Below are 20,165 nucleotides of genomic sequence, written 5' to 3' on the forward strand. Positions count from 1 at the left end.
TTCAATTTTATTCCAGAAAATTGTTTTCATAATGTCTCTTTTCCTTAACTTACCTTTTGCCTCTTTCGTAACATCAAATTTTTCCATATTAATAATTGCAACTGTCTGAAAAATGCCATTCTGCATCTATAACAGAAAGGAACAGTCACTTAAGTTCATGAAAAATAAGAAACTGTACATAAAGTTACAATGACAAATAATGTTTGAAGCTACAAGACAAATAAAATGGTTGTGCAAATCAACTATATTGACACAAATTAGAACTACCAATAGTTTAATTTGTATTTAACTGCCAGAATTAAAAACCATATCAGTATAAACATTCTAAATATTCTTTCTTTTCATAAAAATATTAATATTTTTGATAACCATGTCATAATCCTCATTGTAACATACATGTCATTTGAATCATCCATGTAAACAATTGTGTATTAAGAATTCTAAAATATAGCTATAGGGATGGTTTTCTTGAGCAAAGACAGGGACAAAATTAAAACCACTGCGAGTAAATAAAAGATACAGGAAGGAGAATTATTCAGTAGCTAATCAAGATTTAAGGTGTTCAATAAATGTAAATTTGGATGTAAAATGAGGTAGATTTGAAAATATATGCAACACAAATCATATAACACTACGATTAGGTAAGTTACAACAGTAAACTTTATAAAACTACACTCATGCTCATAAATTAAGGATAACTGGAGAATGTGACGCCACACAAGGTGGCACTACACAAAACTGGCGCTAATAGCATAGGCACATAGGGAACACACGACACATATCTGCAAGTCCACGGTATTGGTGATAAGTTGAGAAAACTGTCCCAAAATATATGATACAAAACACCACTGTTTCTTGTGCATGTACCCCGACATCAATATGGGATATGATCACCATGCACATGTACACAGGCCGCACAATGGGTTGGTATACTCTGGATCTGGTAGTTGAACAGCTGTTGGGGTACAGCCTCCCATTCTTGCACCAGTGTCTGTCTGAGCTCCTGAAGTGTCATAGGGGTTTGAAGACTGGCAACGGTACGTGGATTCCAGTCATGCTCGATGGGGTTCAGGTCTGGAAACAGGCAGGCCACTCCATACGCCTGATATCTTCTGTTTCAAGGTACTCCTCCATGACGGCAGCTCGGTGGGGCGTTATCATCTATCAGTAGGAAGGTGGGACCCACTGCACCCCTGAAAATGCGAACATACTGGTGCAAAATGACGTCCCGAGACACATGACCTGTTACAGTTCCTCTGTCAAAGACATCCAGGGGTGTACATGCATCAATCATAATCCCACACCACACCATCAAACCATGACCTCCTTACAGGTCCCTTTCCCTTTCAAGGGCATTAAAGGGTTGGTATCTGGTTCCTGGTCCACACCAGATGAAAACTTGTCGAGAATCACTGTTCAGACTATACCTGGACTCGTCTGTAACCATAATGTGTTATCACTGTTGCAATGACCATGTACTGTGTTCTTGACACCAGGATTTACGGGCTCTCCTGTGACCAGGGGCCAGTGGACTACACCTCGCAGGTCTCTGGGCGAATAAACCATGTCTGTTCAGTCATCTGTAGGCTATGTGTCTGGAGACCACTGTTCCAGTGGCCGTGGTAAGGTCCCGAGAAAAGCTACCTGCAGTACTCCGTGGCTGTCTGCGGGCACTGATGGTGATATATTGGTCTTCTTGTGGTCGTGTACACTGTGGACATCTTGTACTGTAGTGCCTGGACACATTTCCTGTCTGCTGGAATCATTGCCATAATCTTGAGATCACACTTTGTGGCACATGGAGGGCCTATGCTATGACCTGCTGTGTTTGACCAACCTCCAGTCGCCCTAGTATTCTACCCCTCTTAATGTCATCAATATGCGTTCTTTGAACCATTTTCAACACACAGTCATCATTAGCATGTCTGAAAACCTCTGCACACTTACTCGCTGCACCATACTCTGACATGCACCAACACACCTCTGCATATGTGGACTGCTGCCAGTGCCACCGTGCGACGACCGCAGGTCATATGCACCGCATGGTCATACCCCGAGATGATTTAAACCCATAAACTGCCCAACAGAGCGTTGTTGCATTGTGTATCAGCATTATCCTTAATTTATGAGCATGAGTGTACATATGTGCAAGCATTTATTCATGTGAACAAATCTTGGGAGCACACACACAGAACTTCCAGCACAGCATAAATGTAAAATTAGTTTGCTAAGATGACTAGATGATAACAGTAGACCACAAAGGGAACAAAACAGCCCAGTATAGCACTATCTTATAACAAAATTCTACCCTTCTGCATGGAAAGCCCTCTGCATGTTGACCACTCTGTCTCAGTATGCAAAGTGCACTCCACACAAAAGGATGGAATCTGATGATAGTGTACAAAGATTACCTATAGCAATGCATTTTACAATTGTTTGTATATCATGTTTCACTACTGAGTCTGTACGGTACTGTATTTTACTACTAATGGCAGTGATATTAGATGGTTTTTTATTTTATTTGATATTTTAAACATTTTGTGGCTGTGAGCTGAGAAACCGTGATACCATTATATAAAATGTAATAGTCAGCCAACCAGTCACACACAACTCACTCACTCACTATTTTTTTATTGTGTGCAACTAGTTGGCTGACTATTACATTTTATATAATTATTTTATTTGATGCCACAGCAATAACATTGCTACGCAGGCAGCAGTAAATAATCCTATGATGACTGAAGGTGATGAGAGGATCAAAACTAGTAGTTAATAAAGATTTCTTTCATCAGCAGCTCTTCGCAGTTCTGAAATATGACTTGCTTCGCAGCCTTCACAAAATGTATTGTAATTTGTTTTGATCATTGTTGTCAATTATGCATTACTATACACCTTTGACAAAATATCTTGTCTCCCTCAGTTAGTTATGAACTGTTAAATGAAATCTTCCTACTCCCTTTTTTACACATCTCTTCCTCTCAGCTTATATGAGAGAAATATATTTATTGTCACACCTTTCCAGCTTTCAATGAGTTTACCTTCATTTCCTCTTTCTGTCTCCAAATGGGACAGACATTGCTATAATTTTGGTTTACACAGTTCCCAGCGCCTAAGACTCTATTCACTTTCTTCTCCAACTCTGTCTCTATAATACTGTTAACTGTTGCCTTGAATTCAGTCACTTTTCCTTTCTCTTTTCTTCCATTTCTTAATCTTTTTCCATGTACTTTTACTTTCCTTCTCATTGGTTTTTCTACCAGTGTCACTCCAAGCACCAGTAAACATTCCCCATCTTCCTAGGTCTCTTAGTAATGACATCTTGTTAGTGCCCCTGTCATTTTCTTTTTTTCTCTCAGCTCTCCCTTTCACATTCCCTCTAACATTTGACACAATTTCCCCTTTAATGTACCCAACTGTGATGAAAAAAGTCGCACTTTGAAAAATGTGCAACACGGAGAAAAAATTGGTAGATCTATGTTAAGTCCTTCATCCTCTACTGTATGCTGATGTGAGAACAAGTTACACACGTTACTCCAGTCAACAATATCTGTAACAGTGACTACTAGATGATGGATTCCAATACTTTGCATTAGTGCTGGTCACAGACTTCCTTGCTTGCTTAGACAGAAAGCACTGGAAATTCAAATAGGTGGCTCGAGCTGACGGCTTTCTATTTTCGTCAAAAATTTTTGATACATTCAGATACAAAACTCTGAAGATATTACTATATTTGTGTGTACTTCAGAGAAATTAGAAATGCAGAGAAGAATAAAACTGTTAAGAATCTGTTGCTGTATTTTGAATGCAGGGGAATAAAATTTTTAAGTTCATAATAGTGAATTAAGCAAAAAACTGATCTTATGTTTAATAAGATACAAATAGATTTTGTCAGAAGGATATTAAAAGATATGAAGTCACCAACTGAATTTAAAGTAATATGAATATTGTGATTTAATTTGTAATGACTCATGTATTGGTTGGTTGGTTTAAAAGGGGAGAAAAGGGACCAAACTGCGAGGTCATCAGTCCCCTGTTCCCAGTAGAACAATTACCCAAGGGAAAGAAGAAAAAGGACGTTTGGCACAATAACAGGTGAAAGGAAGAACCAGAAGAACGACAGAAGGACAACGCACACTACAATGGACAGCAACACTGAGGTTGGTCCTTGCAACGGAGGAGGTAGCCACGTATGGCCAATGCGGAGACGACAAAGAACAACTGATTCCCTGCAAGAAGCCCACAGGGAAGAGTTCCACACATTCGCAATCTCCTTAATGACATGCAGTTTGTTGTGCGTACTGTTCTGCCACTCCGTCTCCCAAAGCCGAAAAACCTTGCGGCGTAAGATAAAACGCAGGTCAGTATCAGAGGCGCACATCTCCAGGAGCAGTTTCCGCATAGCCTGTTTGTCCAGCCTGTCAGGAAGCTCATTGCCTGGGATTCTGACGTGTCCTGGGGTCCACACAAACACCACTGAACGACTGGAACGTTCCACGGCAGTGATGGACTCCTGGATTTTAGCTACCAAAGGATCACAAGGGTAGCACTGGTCGATAGCTTGTAAGCTCCTCAGGCAGTCAGAACAGAGAAGAAATGACTCACCAGAACAGGAACAGATGTACTGAAGTGCACGAGATATGGCCACAAGCTCTGCAGTGAATACACTGCAGCCAGCACGCAAGGAATGCAGTTCAATATGGCCTCTGTGGGCGTAGACAAAGCCGACATTACCATCAGCCATCGGTGTAAACAACTTCAGAGCCCCAGAACACATCAAGAATCGCGAGGGAAGTGACCGTGGAGAGCGGTGGGGTAAACGGAGTCCTTAAGGCCATGCAAAAGGCCCAAACAAAGCTTTGGCCGAGGTGTTCACCATGAAGGTGTACATGAATGGACCTCAAGTAGAAGTGGTAAAGGGAAGGACACCAGTTTGGAGAGAAGGGATCACATGCAAACCACAGTCATGAGCCCTGAATTGGGCCACCGATGCGGGAGATGAACTGAAGCAGGTGGGAAAAGGAAACAGTAAATCGGATGCACAGGAGAACTATGAATGTGTGCAACATAACTGGCAAGTAGTTGCGCACATCGGAGCCACAATGGAGTTGACTCCGGCCTCCAACAGGATGCTGGTCACTGGAATCTTCCTAAAAGCTCCTATTGCTAGGCGAACGCCACAGTGGTGCACTGGGTCGAGTAAACGCAACACTGAGGGTGCCGCCAAACCATAAAACACACTCCCATAATCAAGGTGGGATTGAGCAAGGGCTCTGTAGAGCTGCAGCAGCATAGAACGATCTGCACCCCAGTTGGTGTTGCTCAGTCAGCAGAGGGCATTGAGGTGCCACCAGCACTTCTGCTTAAGCTGACGGAGCTGAGGAAGGCAAGTCAATAGGGCATCGAAAACCAGTCCTAATAATCTATATGTCTCCACTACAGTGGGGGGATCATCATTAAGGTAAATTTCTGTTTCCGGATGAACGGTATGATGCTGATAGAAGTGCTTAACACATGACTTTGCGGCTGAAAACTGGAAAACATGTGTTAGAGCCCATGACTGCACCATGTGGATAGCTCCCTGTAAGTGCAGCTCAGCAACACCAGCACTGGTGGAGCAGTATGAATTGCTGAAGTCGTCTGCATACAGAAAGTGATACGGATGGCCCTACAGCTGCTGCTGCTAAACCCTTAATGGCCACTAAAAATAGAGATACACTCAATATGGAGCCCTGCAGGACCCCATTCTCCCAGATATGGGGGAAAACTACGAGAGGCACTAACTTGGACATGGAAAGTACGAAGTGTGAGGAAATTGTGGATAAAAATTGGGAGCAGGCCTCGGAGACCCAAATCGTACAATGTGGCAAGGATATTATGACACCAGGTCGTGTTATATGCTTTTCATAAGTAAAAAAAAAAAAAGGAACCAGGTTTTGGTGTATGGAAAAGCCTGTTCAGTTGGTTATCAGTGGTAGAGTGACCCTGGTGGAGGCCACCTTGACATGGAGCCAGTAGGCCACATCACTCCAGGACCCAATCCAACTGCCGCCACACCATACATTCCTGCAGCTTACGAAAAACGTTGGTGAGGCTGATGGGCTGATAGCTATCCACATAAAGTGGGTTTTTAATGGGTTTAAGCACAGGAATGATGGTGCTCTCCTGCTGTTGTGATGGAAAGGCACCACCACACCAGATCCGGTTAAAGATCATGACGAGATGTCACTTGTAGTCAGATGAGAGATGTTTAATCATCTGACTGGATCCGATCTGGCCCAGGAGCTGTGTCGGGGCAATGTCCAAGGGCGCTGAGGAGCTCCCACTCTGTAAATGGGGCGTTATATGGTTCACTGTGGCATGTAGCGAACGAGAGGACTTTCCTTTCCATCCACCATTTGAGGGTGTGAAAGGCTGGGAGGGAGGGGGGGGGGGGGCAGTTCTCCGACGCAGAGGCTCAAGCATAGTACTAAGAAAAGTGCTCGGCAATCACATTTGCTTTGGTAGACAACACAGCATTGATGTTGATGCCAGGGATACCCGTTGGGGTCTGGTACCCAAAAAGACGTCTGATACTGGTCCAGACTTGGCAACGTGACATATGGCACCCAATGGTCAACACATCTCTCTCCCAACACTCCTGCTTCCCCCTTTTGAAAAGCTGGCAAATGCGAGCATGGAGCCATGGAGCCGCTTAAAAGCTATTAGGTGCTCCAAGGAAGGGTGCCCCTTATGCCACTGTAGAGCTCACCAATGCTCTTTAATTGCCTCAGCGAATTCTGGAGACCACCAAGGGACTGCTTTTCACTGGTCCTAAAGGGCGAGGGATCAAGTTTTCTGCAGCAGTAACGATTGTTGTAGTCACCTGCTCAACGATCACATCAATGTTACTGTGTGGGGAAGACTCAACGGTGACCACAGAGGTGAAAGTCTCCCAGTCTGCCTTGTTTAAAGCCGATATGGACAGGCGTCTGTGGGCCTGATGCTGGGGCAGAAACAGGAAGATGGGGAAATGGTCACTACCACACAGGTCGTTATGTGCTCTCCAGTGGATAGATGAGAGAAGTCCTGGGCTGCAAATTGATAAATCAATGGCCAATAACTACCATGAGCCACACTGAAATGTGTGGCGGCCCCAGTATTTGAGAGGCATAGGTCAAACTGAGACAGTGAAGTTGTGACATATCTGCGTCGGCCAGTAAGCATGGTGCCACCCCACAAGGGGTTATGGGCAACAAAATCTCCCAAAAGTAGGAAAGGTTTAGGGAGTTGCCAATCAGTGCAGTCAATATGTTCAGGGGTACCACACCATCTGGAGGGAGATATACATTGCAGACAGTTGTTCCCAGCATCATCCGTATCCTGACAGCCAGTTTCAAGAGGAGTTTGAAGGGCCACAGGTTCCCTACATACCGAGTTCAAGACATAAATGCAAACTCCACCTAACACTACTACATTCACTACAATTCCTGTAATATCCCCTGTAGCCACGAAGGGCAGGAGTCCGCACTGCCGGGAGGAGGGCAATGCAGAAAGCAAGTGTAAAGCTTAACAGTTGCTGTAGCTCAGCCAGGCAGTGGAAAAAACTGCCCCAATACCACTGGAGGATGACATCACCGAGAGACTGAGAAAGCATGGAACATTCAATGAGGCAGTTTACGCCTAAGGGTCACATGCTGCCACCAATTTATTGCCTGAGCAGTCTATATCCATTGGGTCTGAGGGTCTGGTGAGATCTAGGTCCTCAGAGGCAGCCAGAATCTCCACTTTATCCTCACATGCAAGCTTGTAGGTAGCAGTGGTGTGGATGCCACCGCAATTTCCTTGGTCTTAGGGGTCATCTTTTTGGGCTATTCTCATTAGTCCTTGGGTTTCTCTGGCTGGGAGGGGAGGGCTTCACTGATTCAGTCTCCGGGACTGAGGATTGTGAAGCCCTACAACCAGCTGCTTTTGGGCACTTCAGCCACTGGTGGGCATCATCTTTCCCATTAGCAGAAGCCTAGCAAGGGAGTGACAAGTGATCCAAGGGACTCCCTAGTGAGATGAGCCAAAGAATACTTATGCTTCTCCGGCTGAAAAGTGGGGACTGATGTCCCCGACTGGGGGGGGGGGGGCAGTGCTCCCAAGGTAGGTGGTGCGGGAGCAAAAGGGCCCTCCCCCCCCACCCCACGATCAAGGGGGCAGGTTTAGTCTTACAGCTCCAAGAACCGACTGTAACTCACAGAACCGATGAGGCTACAACTGTTCTCATAGCGACGGCATAAGATAAGGTCATAGCCACAGGATGTAGGCCTCAGTGTACGTCAGTCAGTCCACAGTCTTTTATTCCATGATTCTCCTTTCTTGCTGTAAAATCCTGCAGTTTGGGGAGCAAGGGGAATGATGCTCTATGCAGTCGACATAGATGGGAGGCGAGGCACATGGAGTATTGGGATGGGATGGATGTCCACAATCTCGACATGTGATGCTGGAAGTACAGTGGGAAGACATGTGGCCGAACTCCCAGCACTTAAAGCACCACATTGGGGTAAGGATATATGGGTTAACATTACCTTCGAGTAATGTGACACCGTTGAAGGACAAGATGAAGACACCGGTGGCTACTTGATTATCCCTCAGACCCCAATGGACACACCAGACGAAATGAACTCCTCGTCACTCTAAGTTGGTGCACAGCTCGTTGTCAGACTGAAAAAGTAGGTCCCTGTGGAATATAATACCCTGGACCATATTTAAGCTCTTATGAGGCGTGATGGTAATGAAAACATTAACCAGATTATCACAAGTGAGTAATGCCCATGACTGGGCAGAGGATGCCATTTTTATCAAAACTGACCCTGACCGCATTTTGGACAAGCCCTCCACTCCTCAAACTTGTCCTCTAAATGCTCTACAAAGAACTGAGGCTTCACTGAGACAAAGTAGTCCCCATCAGCAGGAAAATTTTGAAAAAACGGAGGTCAAACTTTATAGTGGACCATCACATAAAGGCTGAAATGTGAGAGACTCCTTTTAGTTACCTCTTACAACAAGCAGGAATGCCTCTGACGTAATATAACCCCCAGGGCCCGCAGGAGGGACTCATGTATAATAATTCCCACAAACAAACAAAAGTTATTTTTGCTTTACTTCTTTTTAAAACTTCTGTTGCAGAACTGATGTTTAGTGTCCACAACAAAAAGTAAAGCTGTCGTCTTCAAGGTTGGTTTCAACCCTACAGTGTTTTACTGAGAATGATTCTGTTGCCTTTGGTATGCCTCTTCCACCCTTAGAATTTCAACATGAAATACATGCCACAGTGCATCTCAGCATTTTTCACAATGGAAGAAGTGCTTAGTGACAGACTTAACACCCTGTGTCAATTAGGGATTGAATCCTAGACTTTGGATTTGAAGCCTGATACCTACTTACTAAGCTATATTATTTGTCTATCTAAACATATTATATTGATATGAATATAATAGAGGGAAACATTCCACGTGGGAAAAATATATTTAAAAAGAAAGATGATGAGACTTACCAAACAAAAGCGCTGGCAGGTCGATAGACACACAAACAAACACAAACATACACACAAAATTCTAGCTTTCGCAACCAACGGTTGCCTCGTCAGGAAAGAGGGAAGGAGAAGGAAAGACAAAAGGATATGGGTTTTAAGGGAGAGGGTAAGGAGTCATTCCAATCCCGGGAGCGGAAAGACTTACCTTGGAGGGAAAAAGGGACAGGTATACACTTGCGCGCACACACACACATATCCATCCACACATACACAGTATGTGTGGATGGATATGTGTGTGTGTGTGTGTGTGTGTGTGTGTGTGCGCGCGCAAGTGTATACCAGTCCTTTTTTTCCCCCTAAGGTAAGTCTTTCCGCTCCCGGGATTGGAATGACTCCTTACCCTCTCCCTTAAAACCCATATCCTTTTGTCTTTCCTTCTCCTTCCCTCTTTCCTGACAAGGCAACCGTTGGTTGCGAAAGCTAGAATTTTGTGTGTATGTTTGTGTGTGTTTGTGTGTCTATCGACCTGCCAGCGCTTTTGTTTGGTAAGTCTCATCATCTTTCTTTTTAAATATAAACATATTATATTGTATGATTACAAGTGTAATAGTGTTCTCAGAGATAATGTTGTTCATGTACCTCTGCAAATAGTGTTATTCTATGTCATCAAATATGCATGATACGTTTTTTACTTTTAAATAATCATTCAGAAGACACTATTCCATTACTCGGCACCTGCCAGCCAGCTGTGCTTTGGTCAAACGACTCCCTGCTCTAATTGCTTGTTGCCTACAACAATCTTAGTGGAGATAACCAGGGGAATGGACTACTGAAAAACTTACTGTTGTTCACAGGCTAAGTGGTTCCACTGGCCAGCTCTAATTGACACTGATCAATGAGCAATAAGTATGTCATTATGGAGAATGAAACAACAGCACAGATATGATGGTGTTTAGGAGACATGCCATTGTTAAGACATCAAAGTTACTTGTACAATATCATGAACAAAAAATTAGGTTGTGTCAATGTAACAAACAGTGAGTATGAAGTAACCAGTAAGAAGAATTAAACTAATGGCATCTTCAGTGATCACTCATACATTCTTAAACATGAATACTATATCCCTGCCAGAAGGATCTCCAGATAACAGCATACATATTATTATAATTCTAAGTTTATTGATATTGGTGTATAATTTTGAACTTGATAATTTTTTTTACAATTTAACTGAATTTGTTGGCTCACAGAAATCCCAATCACTTATATATTCAAAGAGTATATTTTTTTACCAATAACAAATTTACTCCTTTTACTATGTGTGTGGTTACACAAAACTGTTTCTCAGTTGCGAGCACACCAACTCAATGAGGTTAGTTTAATATAAGAAGAACAATGAATGTATTATGAATGAAGTAGTGTTTACAGGACTTCATGTTTATGTGGGAAGATTAATGAAACAAAGAATTCATGTACCATACCAATAATTTAACTGTTTAAGGTTTTTATGCAAGATGGAAGCTATCTATATCTCTACAAATGTGACAATATTGACTATTTCTTTCACAAATAAAATACTCAGCAAGGTACACAGTTATTAAGACACTGTACTTGCATCTAAAAGGAGCAGAGATACAAACTCCCAACCAGCAACCAAGGTTTACTTTCCCTGTGGTTTTCAGAGTCATTATACTGAATGCCACGACTTAAAGGACCAAAGAGAAAAAATTCTGATATACATAATCACAACACTATGAGTGGATTATAAGGAAACAAACAAATAATCCCATCTAACACTAGTTTGTGTCAAACAGGTATATGATATATGAGAGTAACACTTCAAAACATGCCACATGTTTTCAAATGAATACTAAATACAAAGTTATTTGAAAGATATGAAAGAATATCTACAGTACCACTGCTTCTATTCATTAAGTGAATACATGAACTTCAATATATGTAATTCATTATTCATGTAGGTTTTACAAGTAGTATGTACACCTATATGTAATCTTTATTATTTCTTTCCTTTCTCAGACATTATGTCTGGTTAAAAATGGAAAGTGACGCGGACCTTGATCAAGCATGACTTCCTTTTAACTGTGCGGTATATGTTACATTGCATTTAGGAACTTTCGGGTAATTTAACATGTATCAACAATTACAGATTTCTGTAGTTGTATATATACATTTGGATATAGCTGTATTGCGTTGATATACTGGTGGATTTTGTGTGGTATGACTCCTGTAGTTGATAGTATAATTGGTGTAATGTCAACTTTATCCTGATGCCACATATCCTTGACTTCCTCAGCCAGTTGGATGTATTTTTCAATTTTTCTCCTGTATATTTGTTGTATTGGGTATAGATATTTTGATTAGTTGTGTTAATTTCTTCTTTTTATTGGTGAGTATGTAGTCAGGTTTGTTATGTGGTGGTGTTTTATCTGTTATAATGGTTTTGTTCTAGTATAATTTGTATTCATCATTCTCCAGTACATTTTGTGGTGCATACTTGTATGTGGGAACGTGTTGTTTTATTAGTTTATGTTGTATGGCAAGTTGTTGATGTATTATTTTTGCTACATTGTCATGTCTTCTGGTGTATTCTGTATTTGCTAGTATTGTACATCCGCTTGTGATGTGATCTACCATTTCTATTTGATGTTTGCAAAGTATGCATTTATCTGTTGTTGTTGTTGTTGTTGTTGTTAATTCAGTAATAAATATATCCTTAGACAGTTCAATGCAAGTCTCCCTTCTTTTAATATCTCTGCAATGTATTTGTAATCTCCTGCATCACCACATTAAGTGACCAAAAGACAAAACACATGAACAAGCATAAATAAAATGAAATACACAAATAACTAGAACCACACACTTATTTATCTTCCCACTAGTATTTCAGAGAATTATACCTCCATCATCACATTACACACCATATGAAATGATACACACTATGGCTAAATCCATTGATTTTCAATCGGGGAGATTTGTGTCCTACCAGCCACCAAGGTCATTTACCGGAAAAAATTCTGTGTAAATTATGTTTTCTCCTCGTAAAGCATGTCTTTATGTTCATATACACTGACGAGGTAGAACATTGAGGCTATTGCCCACCACAAAACAAAATGCCATCTGTTGGGGCTTAAGGTGCCCAACACAGTCAGGAAAGTATACAAGTGGCCCATAGGCGACTAGAGAATCATTCTAGCAGCGATACAACCTGCAACTGGGAAAATTCACTGACATACGTCTCTTTGACAAAGCAGCAGATTGCAACAGCCTGAAAACTGGGAATGAGAATCTCAAACAAACGAAGCAAGTGAACAGGAAAGTGCTGATGTATGTAGTTTTACTTTGTGTGAACCATATGTGTTACCTGCAAGTTTCTTATAATACTGTTTTGAGTACCTACTTTCTGTTTCATGAACACACAGTGTTAGTATGTAGTTTAAATTACAATATCTGTTACCTTTTTTTATATTATAGGTGAAACGTGTGTATTAGCATTCTGTATAGACTAGGTTTCTATGTATTTTTCTTATGGCATTAATAAAAAAAAATCAAAATTTGTTTTGTAAGAAGTTCCTCCACTTTTTCAAAATTCTTCAGCTGCACAGATAGTTTATGCTCATCTGACATATAGAACTTTTGTCAGAGGGAGCTGGGGTTTGTCACTACGATAAATGTTGAGTAAGGTAGGTAACAATATATTTACTCACAGCAGAGCATTGTTATGAAGATTCTACTTCTGCCTCGTAAATTCACAAAAAATATTCAATTCTGAAGGAGAGGACTTTTTAAATTTGCAAATTTGAAGTCCAAAATTATGTAACACAGTTTCTGATGCATGGTGTTAAGCTGCACCCATCATGTGTTGCAGGTTAAGTTTAAAAATACTGGCTGCATTACCAAATGCCTGTCAAAGTTATCTTCAGTATTGTGGAGTAGCTTGGTAAAATGTGCCATGCAGTTTCTACTCTTTCCGAAATCTGCCTGATGTGAGAGGACCTTGAGATCAACTATTGGATTCAAGTGGTTCAGCAGTATTCTTTCAAATATCTTATTCAAGCAGCACAAAGAAGAGATGGGAAAACTATTTTTTTGAAAAAAGATGGGTCCTTTTGCACTAACTATTGCATTTACTTTGGTTGTCCACCATATGTTTCACATTTGTTTTGAGATTAGACAGTTATTACAAAAAAGTAGTAAATGTTGGGTTAAAGGTTTGTTCTGTTACACTGTTGAGAAAAGGAGCTCTCCTGCTCTTGCATTTTTAATCGGTATTATCACTTCAGTCACTGCAGGATCCGAGCATAAATGTTGCACATTGTGGGCTGATTTTATCTTTTTTGTCATTAGTTTTTTGTCAACTTCGCCATCTAGCAAAAGTTAAGTTGAAACATTATTATTATCTGCAGTGACAGCACAAGTGCTTACCATAGTATGGTCATTGCCAAAATAGGCAATTGAAAGACCTTCATTCCTGCTGACTACTTTTATAGAAAAACATATTTGCACAAATCACAATCCAGATTTTTTTTTTTTTTTTTAATGATTTCCACTGTTACCTCACTGCATGGGTCAATTTCACATACAGGCAAATATTCCTGCAATACAGTAATTGCTTCTTCTTTCATACCAGGAATATATGTTGGTTCGCCAACCTATACGTGTTCTACTTATGTTCATTAATGCAGAGTCTGGGTTTCCAACATGTGCTGATGCCGAATTTTGAACATACCTGTAGTTTGCAGGGAGGCAGAGTGGGAGGGATGGATGGATGGGGAGGAGGGAGAGAGAGGTAGGGAGCAATATTAGAGTTTATTGTCCTTTTGAGAAAGAACTCATTAGAGATGGAGCATAAGCTAATATTGCAGAAGGATGGAGGAGAAAATAGGCTGTGCCCTTTTATAAAGGAAGCATCTTAGCAATGTCCTAAATTACTTTGGGAAAACCTAAATATGATGGCAACTTGAACCCCACTCCTCCTGAATGCAGAGTCCATTGCCTTAAATCACAGAGCCACCATACTCCGTTGTTACTTGCAAAAACAAAGTGTAATCATGTGAGATGCTTAGTTTCTCCATACTACACATTGTGGAATCAGGTATGATACCTTTACCCATATTGCAGGAAAGTCATATAATCCTTGGGCATATGCTACAAACCATTTTAAATGACAACAATTCTGTATCTAAAGTCAAACCGTCACTAGAAAAGTGATCCACATAGAAATTAGCCCATGTAATGTGGTATTTATTAGACAACCATGAAATAATAATTGTTCAGCAATATGGATGTTTAAAACAGAAATAGTATTTCAGAAACACAATTTCATGTTCCTAACTTTGAAGAGCACCTTTTGAAACTTTTTGACATTACCGTAGAGTTGTTTTACATCACCACTAATTTCAGTATTTAAACAGGTCAATCAACTTCATCTTTATTGGCTCAAACAACAAGAAACATTCTGTAACAATTTCCACTTGTTCTGTCAATGACCAGCTACATATATCTACTCTCTCCTAACCACTCTAAAAACATCATTTCATTTTCCATTAGGTCATTCACTTGTTTTACATGGATCTAGGCAGAAAATGGTTTAATCAAATTATAAATACATCCGGGATCAAATTTTATACCACGTCCCTCCATTTCACATTCAACTAAACCATAAAAACTGTAAGTTATGAATGGATCATTTAGAACACGTCTTCTAGTTTGCTATGAGAGCTCTCATTTCTTCAATGTTATATTAAAGTGTTTCTTAAAGTTTTACAACCAATCTTCTTGTGGTACATTACTGGTAAATGCAGGCCATCTAATTTTTATAGCGTCTTTCACATCTTTTGTTAGTACAAAACCCCATTTGGCCACACAATTCAGTGACTGTTATATCCACTTCTTCATCTCTAATAACTGGCTTCCTTCCAACTGTTCCATCTCCTTACCCTTACAGATAAGGAAATAAGTCTGTCCTTTGATCATATTTCCTGGTAATATTTCTGATACATTGGGACTTCCAATCACATTTGTATTCACTCATAATAGTTCATCCTCTGTGTCTGAATACCTTTCTTTTCTACAGCTGACACTTTCTCCTTGAAATAAATAAAATTTATTTTGTATGCTGTCTGAAAACTACCCCAAAGCACATGAAAACTTTTTTATCTTGTTGCAATTCCATTCTGGCTCTAAGCACTATGGGACATCTGAGGTCATCAGTCCCCTAGAATTTAGAACTACTTAGACCTACCTAACCTAAAGACATCACACACATCCATGCCCGAGGCAGGATTCGAACCTGCGACCATAGCGGCCGCACGGCTCCAGACTGAAGCGCCTCGAACCGCTCGGCCACTCCGGCCGGTGCAGTTCCGTTCTCTGCCACTCTAATGGTGTAGAAATGTTATTTCTTGCATAAAGAACAATGTCAGCTGGTAAATTTGCAGAAAATTTAAGCTACTGTTGATGCACAGGCACAACAGGAAATTAAATTAGAAGTTGATGAAAGAAAATAATAATCATCATTATTAGAGACTTTTATAAACCAATGTTCCTGTAAACATGATAGGAAAATAGTTTGATTTAAAATACATACAACTGTATCAAAAGAAAAGTTATTTGACAAAAATTCATATTCCTGAGGTTGCCTATTAATTACTTCCGATTTATCTGCCCCAAATTTACCTCAGGCTAACACAATATCAAATATGGATTCAATAAAGTAGGTAGAACATTGCTCTCTCTCTCTCTCTCTCTCTCTCTCTCTCTCTCTCTCTCTCTCTCTCTTTAAATCGCATTAACATTTTGTTTGAATTCAGTATTACTTTCCTTAAGTAGATGTCTTTATGGCAAATCGTGTAACACCCTCAAAAATATGAGAGACGGCCTAATAATGAAAAATAGTTTTATTCATTGACGATAATCACATAAATCTACAGCCAAGCCAATGACTCGACAAAATGTTACCAGTGCAAATTAATGGTTCATTTGCTAAATAAATGTAAAAATTAGAACTACATAACTCTCAGTAACTCAAAAACTTGGCAGTAAACTAATAAACACACTAATACACAATTTATTGCTAGTATGTGATAATTTCTACTAATAAACTGATACGTAACCTAGACAAAGGTCTTTGTTAGGTTTGAAGGTGAAAATTTGGGAGGGAGTTGGTGAAGCCAATGAAAGCAAATACAAAATACAGTTTGTGATAACAGACTGATCCCCAGCATAGTCCAAGGTGTATTTCTGATTTATTGAGCTATTCTCACCTAATTCTATCCCACTTTGTCCACACTTTATATACATGTATATAATATTTATGTAATGTATCTGACATGTTTGATATTTTTGTTCTGAATGGTCTAATGTTGGATAAATAAATTCCATATATATCATTCTTTTCCTAACATACTGCAAGACAAATTCAAAAGTACAGGAGGACATTAGAGATAACTCTTCAAGTATTTTGGTGCTTATATTGTAGGCCTGCGTCATCTATAAAAAAAAAAAAAAAAATGCCATGGGAAGTACCTAATTGCTCTTATGAAATTGATGTATATTATAGAAGAATCAAATGGAGCATACTAAACTTTCTATAGGTGTACATTACTTTTTCTCACTGTGCTGAGACATATACAATGGCTACAGTACTTAAACTTTATTACTGCACATCCCTAAGGATTTTCGCAAAATTCTTTGCAAGGTCAGTAAACGATTGCAGTACATAGCAGATATCTTTTCAGCAATTGCTGAATATTATTATACTCTGAATTTTCCTCTTGCAGAGTATATAGTAATCTTTACATAATTTCTGTATGGGCAATATTATCTGTTACATCCCTACCAACAAAATACTGTGAAGTACCTAATTCTTCCACACACTACACAAGTCTCATGTTGAACAGTCAGTACAAATGGTAGGACAACAAATCTTGACATATCTCAAACAGAACTAACCCAAAGAAATTTAGATTCTCTGAAAATCCAAATTTTAACCAGTACAGCAATAAATGAAATCAGTAATAGTGATCTAGAAGGAAACTCTATTTCCCCAACTGCTTACATGTGAAAAATAGCGAAAATAGTAATTGCAATGATGAAATGTCACATCAGTGTTTAATAATATTAGTAAATACTAGTTTATGATCTCCACGACAAGGAAAACCATGTCCACAACAAGAGAAAAGTAAAATGTCACAATCAAGTAACCATCAACAAGGAAGCGTCAGTTCTTCAGCTACTATTAATCAATACAGCAATAACTTAAAAGCTAAAACAGTTTGTACTGGTCATGTGTCAGTTATTGTTTATATCTTTGGAAAGAACTATAACTAAAATAATTCACAACCAGATGAATCACTTTTCACAATTTAAAGAGACTATATACCCCACACCAAATAACAAGAGTGATCTATATACTATGAACGAGATTTTCAACTGAAGGTTTGTTTAGTACACATTATTTCAAGAATGCTAACCTATTCTAAAACTTAGATCATGCCACAACGGCACATGGGCTACTACAAGATAAAGTTAAGAAGTCACAGTGGTCATATAAGTGATTTTTCCCTTTTGACCTCACTGCAAAATATGAGTTATTAATAAGAATTAAGGTTGACGAATACGGGGAGAACATTTAGTGAGGACTGGTACAAACAAATAACTCTAAAAGACAATCTGAAATTAATATAAGAAATAGGCCTAATGTCAATTCTATGAGCATGCTGAACTACCACTGAGCTACTGAAACTCGCTGTTTATTTGTATATGATGTTCTGCGATAAACATAACCTCCCCGTTGGTGTTATTTCAGAATGTGCAGTTTCCTCAGTTGATGCACGCTATCTAAACGGGTTACATTACTTAACAAAGTAATTTGATACGTCTGTAATACTAACCGGGCATCAGGAACAAAAAGCAAATTGTCATTTTCTACACAATATTCCTTTGATTACAACATGTCACAGGCTTCTACTCCAACTGCTATTTAGGAAAGAAATAGTTCATTCCGGTACGGAAAATCATATGACGGGCACGCAAGTAATTAGCATCATTCAACCTAGTGAGATCACCACCAAATGACAGCGGGGCAACTCTTAATACACTTGAAATAAATCATACATAATAATACTTTTAAAAAACTACAAGCTTACACCGTGTCAATATTTTGTTACGTAGGTATTCGTGAAATTGACAGCTGCAGCAAAACACATCGAGCCCTATTGATTATTGAATATAGCCTATTAACTCACAGATTGTGCCTCGTACAGAGCCTTATTCAGCTGGGTCGGGTCCGACAAGTAGAATTTTTCATTTTTTATAGGAACATTAATGACGTTTCCTTCTAAGGTGTCATCTAAAATTTTATTTCAAACATCCGCATGTTTCTGAAAGGAATTTGAGTTCGACACTGCCCCACCACTCGCCGCAAGTGCCAATAGTATTACACAGTAACAGGATGGGTAACATATACATTTCACTATCTGAAACAAAGACTACAACGCAATCGTAAACAAAAAGTTGCTTTCATTCTGAAAAGCCTGATGACAATTATACTAGAAATTTCAATAGAAAATAGTATAAATAAAAATGTTTAGTATTATATTATTTTTCAACAACTATCTTATAAAGTTAAGGCCTTAAGGGTATTTGTACAGTCGACTTCACACCAGTTGCGATCATGACAAGTGGCAATGCAATGAAGACAGCCTACTACCGAAGCAGTACTGTATTTAGGGAAATTCGAATTGCGATAGTTTTGATTTCAATTGTTGTAAAGTGTGATACGTCTAGTAACAGGTTTCTCTTAGACATACAACGACCGCTGATCACTATGTAAAGACAAATTTTCTCACTGAAACGATATTAAAAGATGCGAGAGTGTGAAAATACAGAATAAACTGCGTAGATGTAGCATATTAGTAAAAAACTGGGTGTTAATTGTTGTAAAAATCTGTATTGTTAGTAGTTAAACATGGTAACATTTTTCAGGTGTCATACAATAAGTTGTCCGAGGATGTGTGAACAGTTGTTATAGAAGCGATAAGAGCTACACCGCGGCATTCCGTTTCTCAATAGACAGGGAGGCGTGGATTTTTTTACGTTCTCTTGTTACTCCATCCGCGGCGCTCATGGAATGAAAAACGAACAGATTTTAGTTGTATGTTCTATGAGTGACTTAATTTTGGGTGACGTAATTAATTTTAGAATTATAACTCAAAGTGTATTAGGACTACACTATAAAGAGTTTCTCTTTCCTGGCTCTGGTCTTAAAAATGTATTCACGTCAAAAATACATATGAGTAAGTGTATTATGTTAAAATAACACGTCATAGATGAGCGACACTGGGAAAATGGTTGGCTATGTCTGAAAATGCATGGATGGGAGAGCACTTAAAATTTTCACAAGAGGCGACAAAATTCCTGGAGCCGGCCCTGGCTGTTCCGAAACTTACGTTTCATGAATGCTCCACAAATGTTCTTCTGCAGTAGATGGTAACTGTACTTGTGATTTTTCGACTTTGGCTACTTTCTGTGTCTGCTACTTCTGAAAACTGGCATTTCATGTGCCACCGGCAGTAGTTACTGATGCCAAGGGATCCTGAAAATGGAGCCCTTTGAAACGAGGAACTGAAATCGCTCTCAACGTTCTGAAACC

General features: G+C 39.6%; 1 protein-coding gene across 2 annotated transcripts in view; it reads right to left on the minus strand.

Annotated features, from left to right (window-relative positions):
- The window catches only part of LOC126161767 (ATP-binding cassette sub-family A member 7-like), a 601,933-nt gene extending 582,995 nt beyond the window's left edge, over positions 1 to 18,938 (minus strand). For both annotated transcript variants that reach the window (XM_049917824.1, XM_049917823.1), the window contains exons 1-2: positions 18,760 to 18,938; positions 54 to 126 (exon numbers count right to left, since the gene is read on the minus strand). In XM_049917824.1, the coding sequence (XP_049773781.1) occupies positions 54 to 119 (66 nt within the window). In that variant the 5' untranslated portion in view covers positions 120 to 126; positions 18,760 to 18,938. The remainder of the gene's footprint in view (positions 1 to 53; positions 127 to 18,759) is intronic.
- Positions 18,939 to 20,165: the final 1,227 nt, after the last annotated feature.

The sequence above is a fragment of the Schistocerca cancellata genome, chromosome 2, assembly GCF_023864275.1.
Source record: "Schistocerca cancellata isolate TAMUIC-IGC-003103 chromosome 2, iqSchCanc2.1, whole genome shotgun sequence".
Taxonomy (NCBI): domain Eukaryota; kingdom Metazoa; phylum Arthropoda; class Insecta; order Orthoptera; family Acrididae; genus Schistocerca; species Schistocerca cancellata.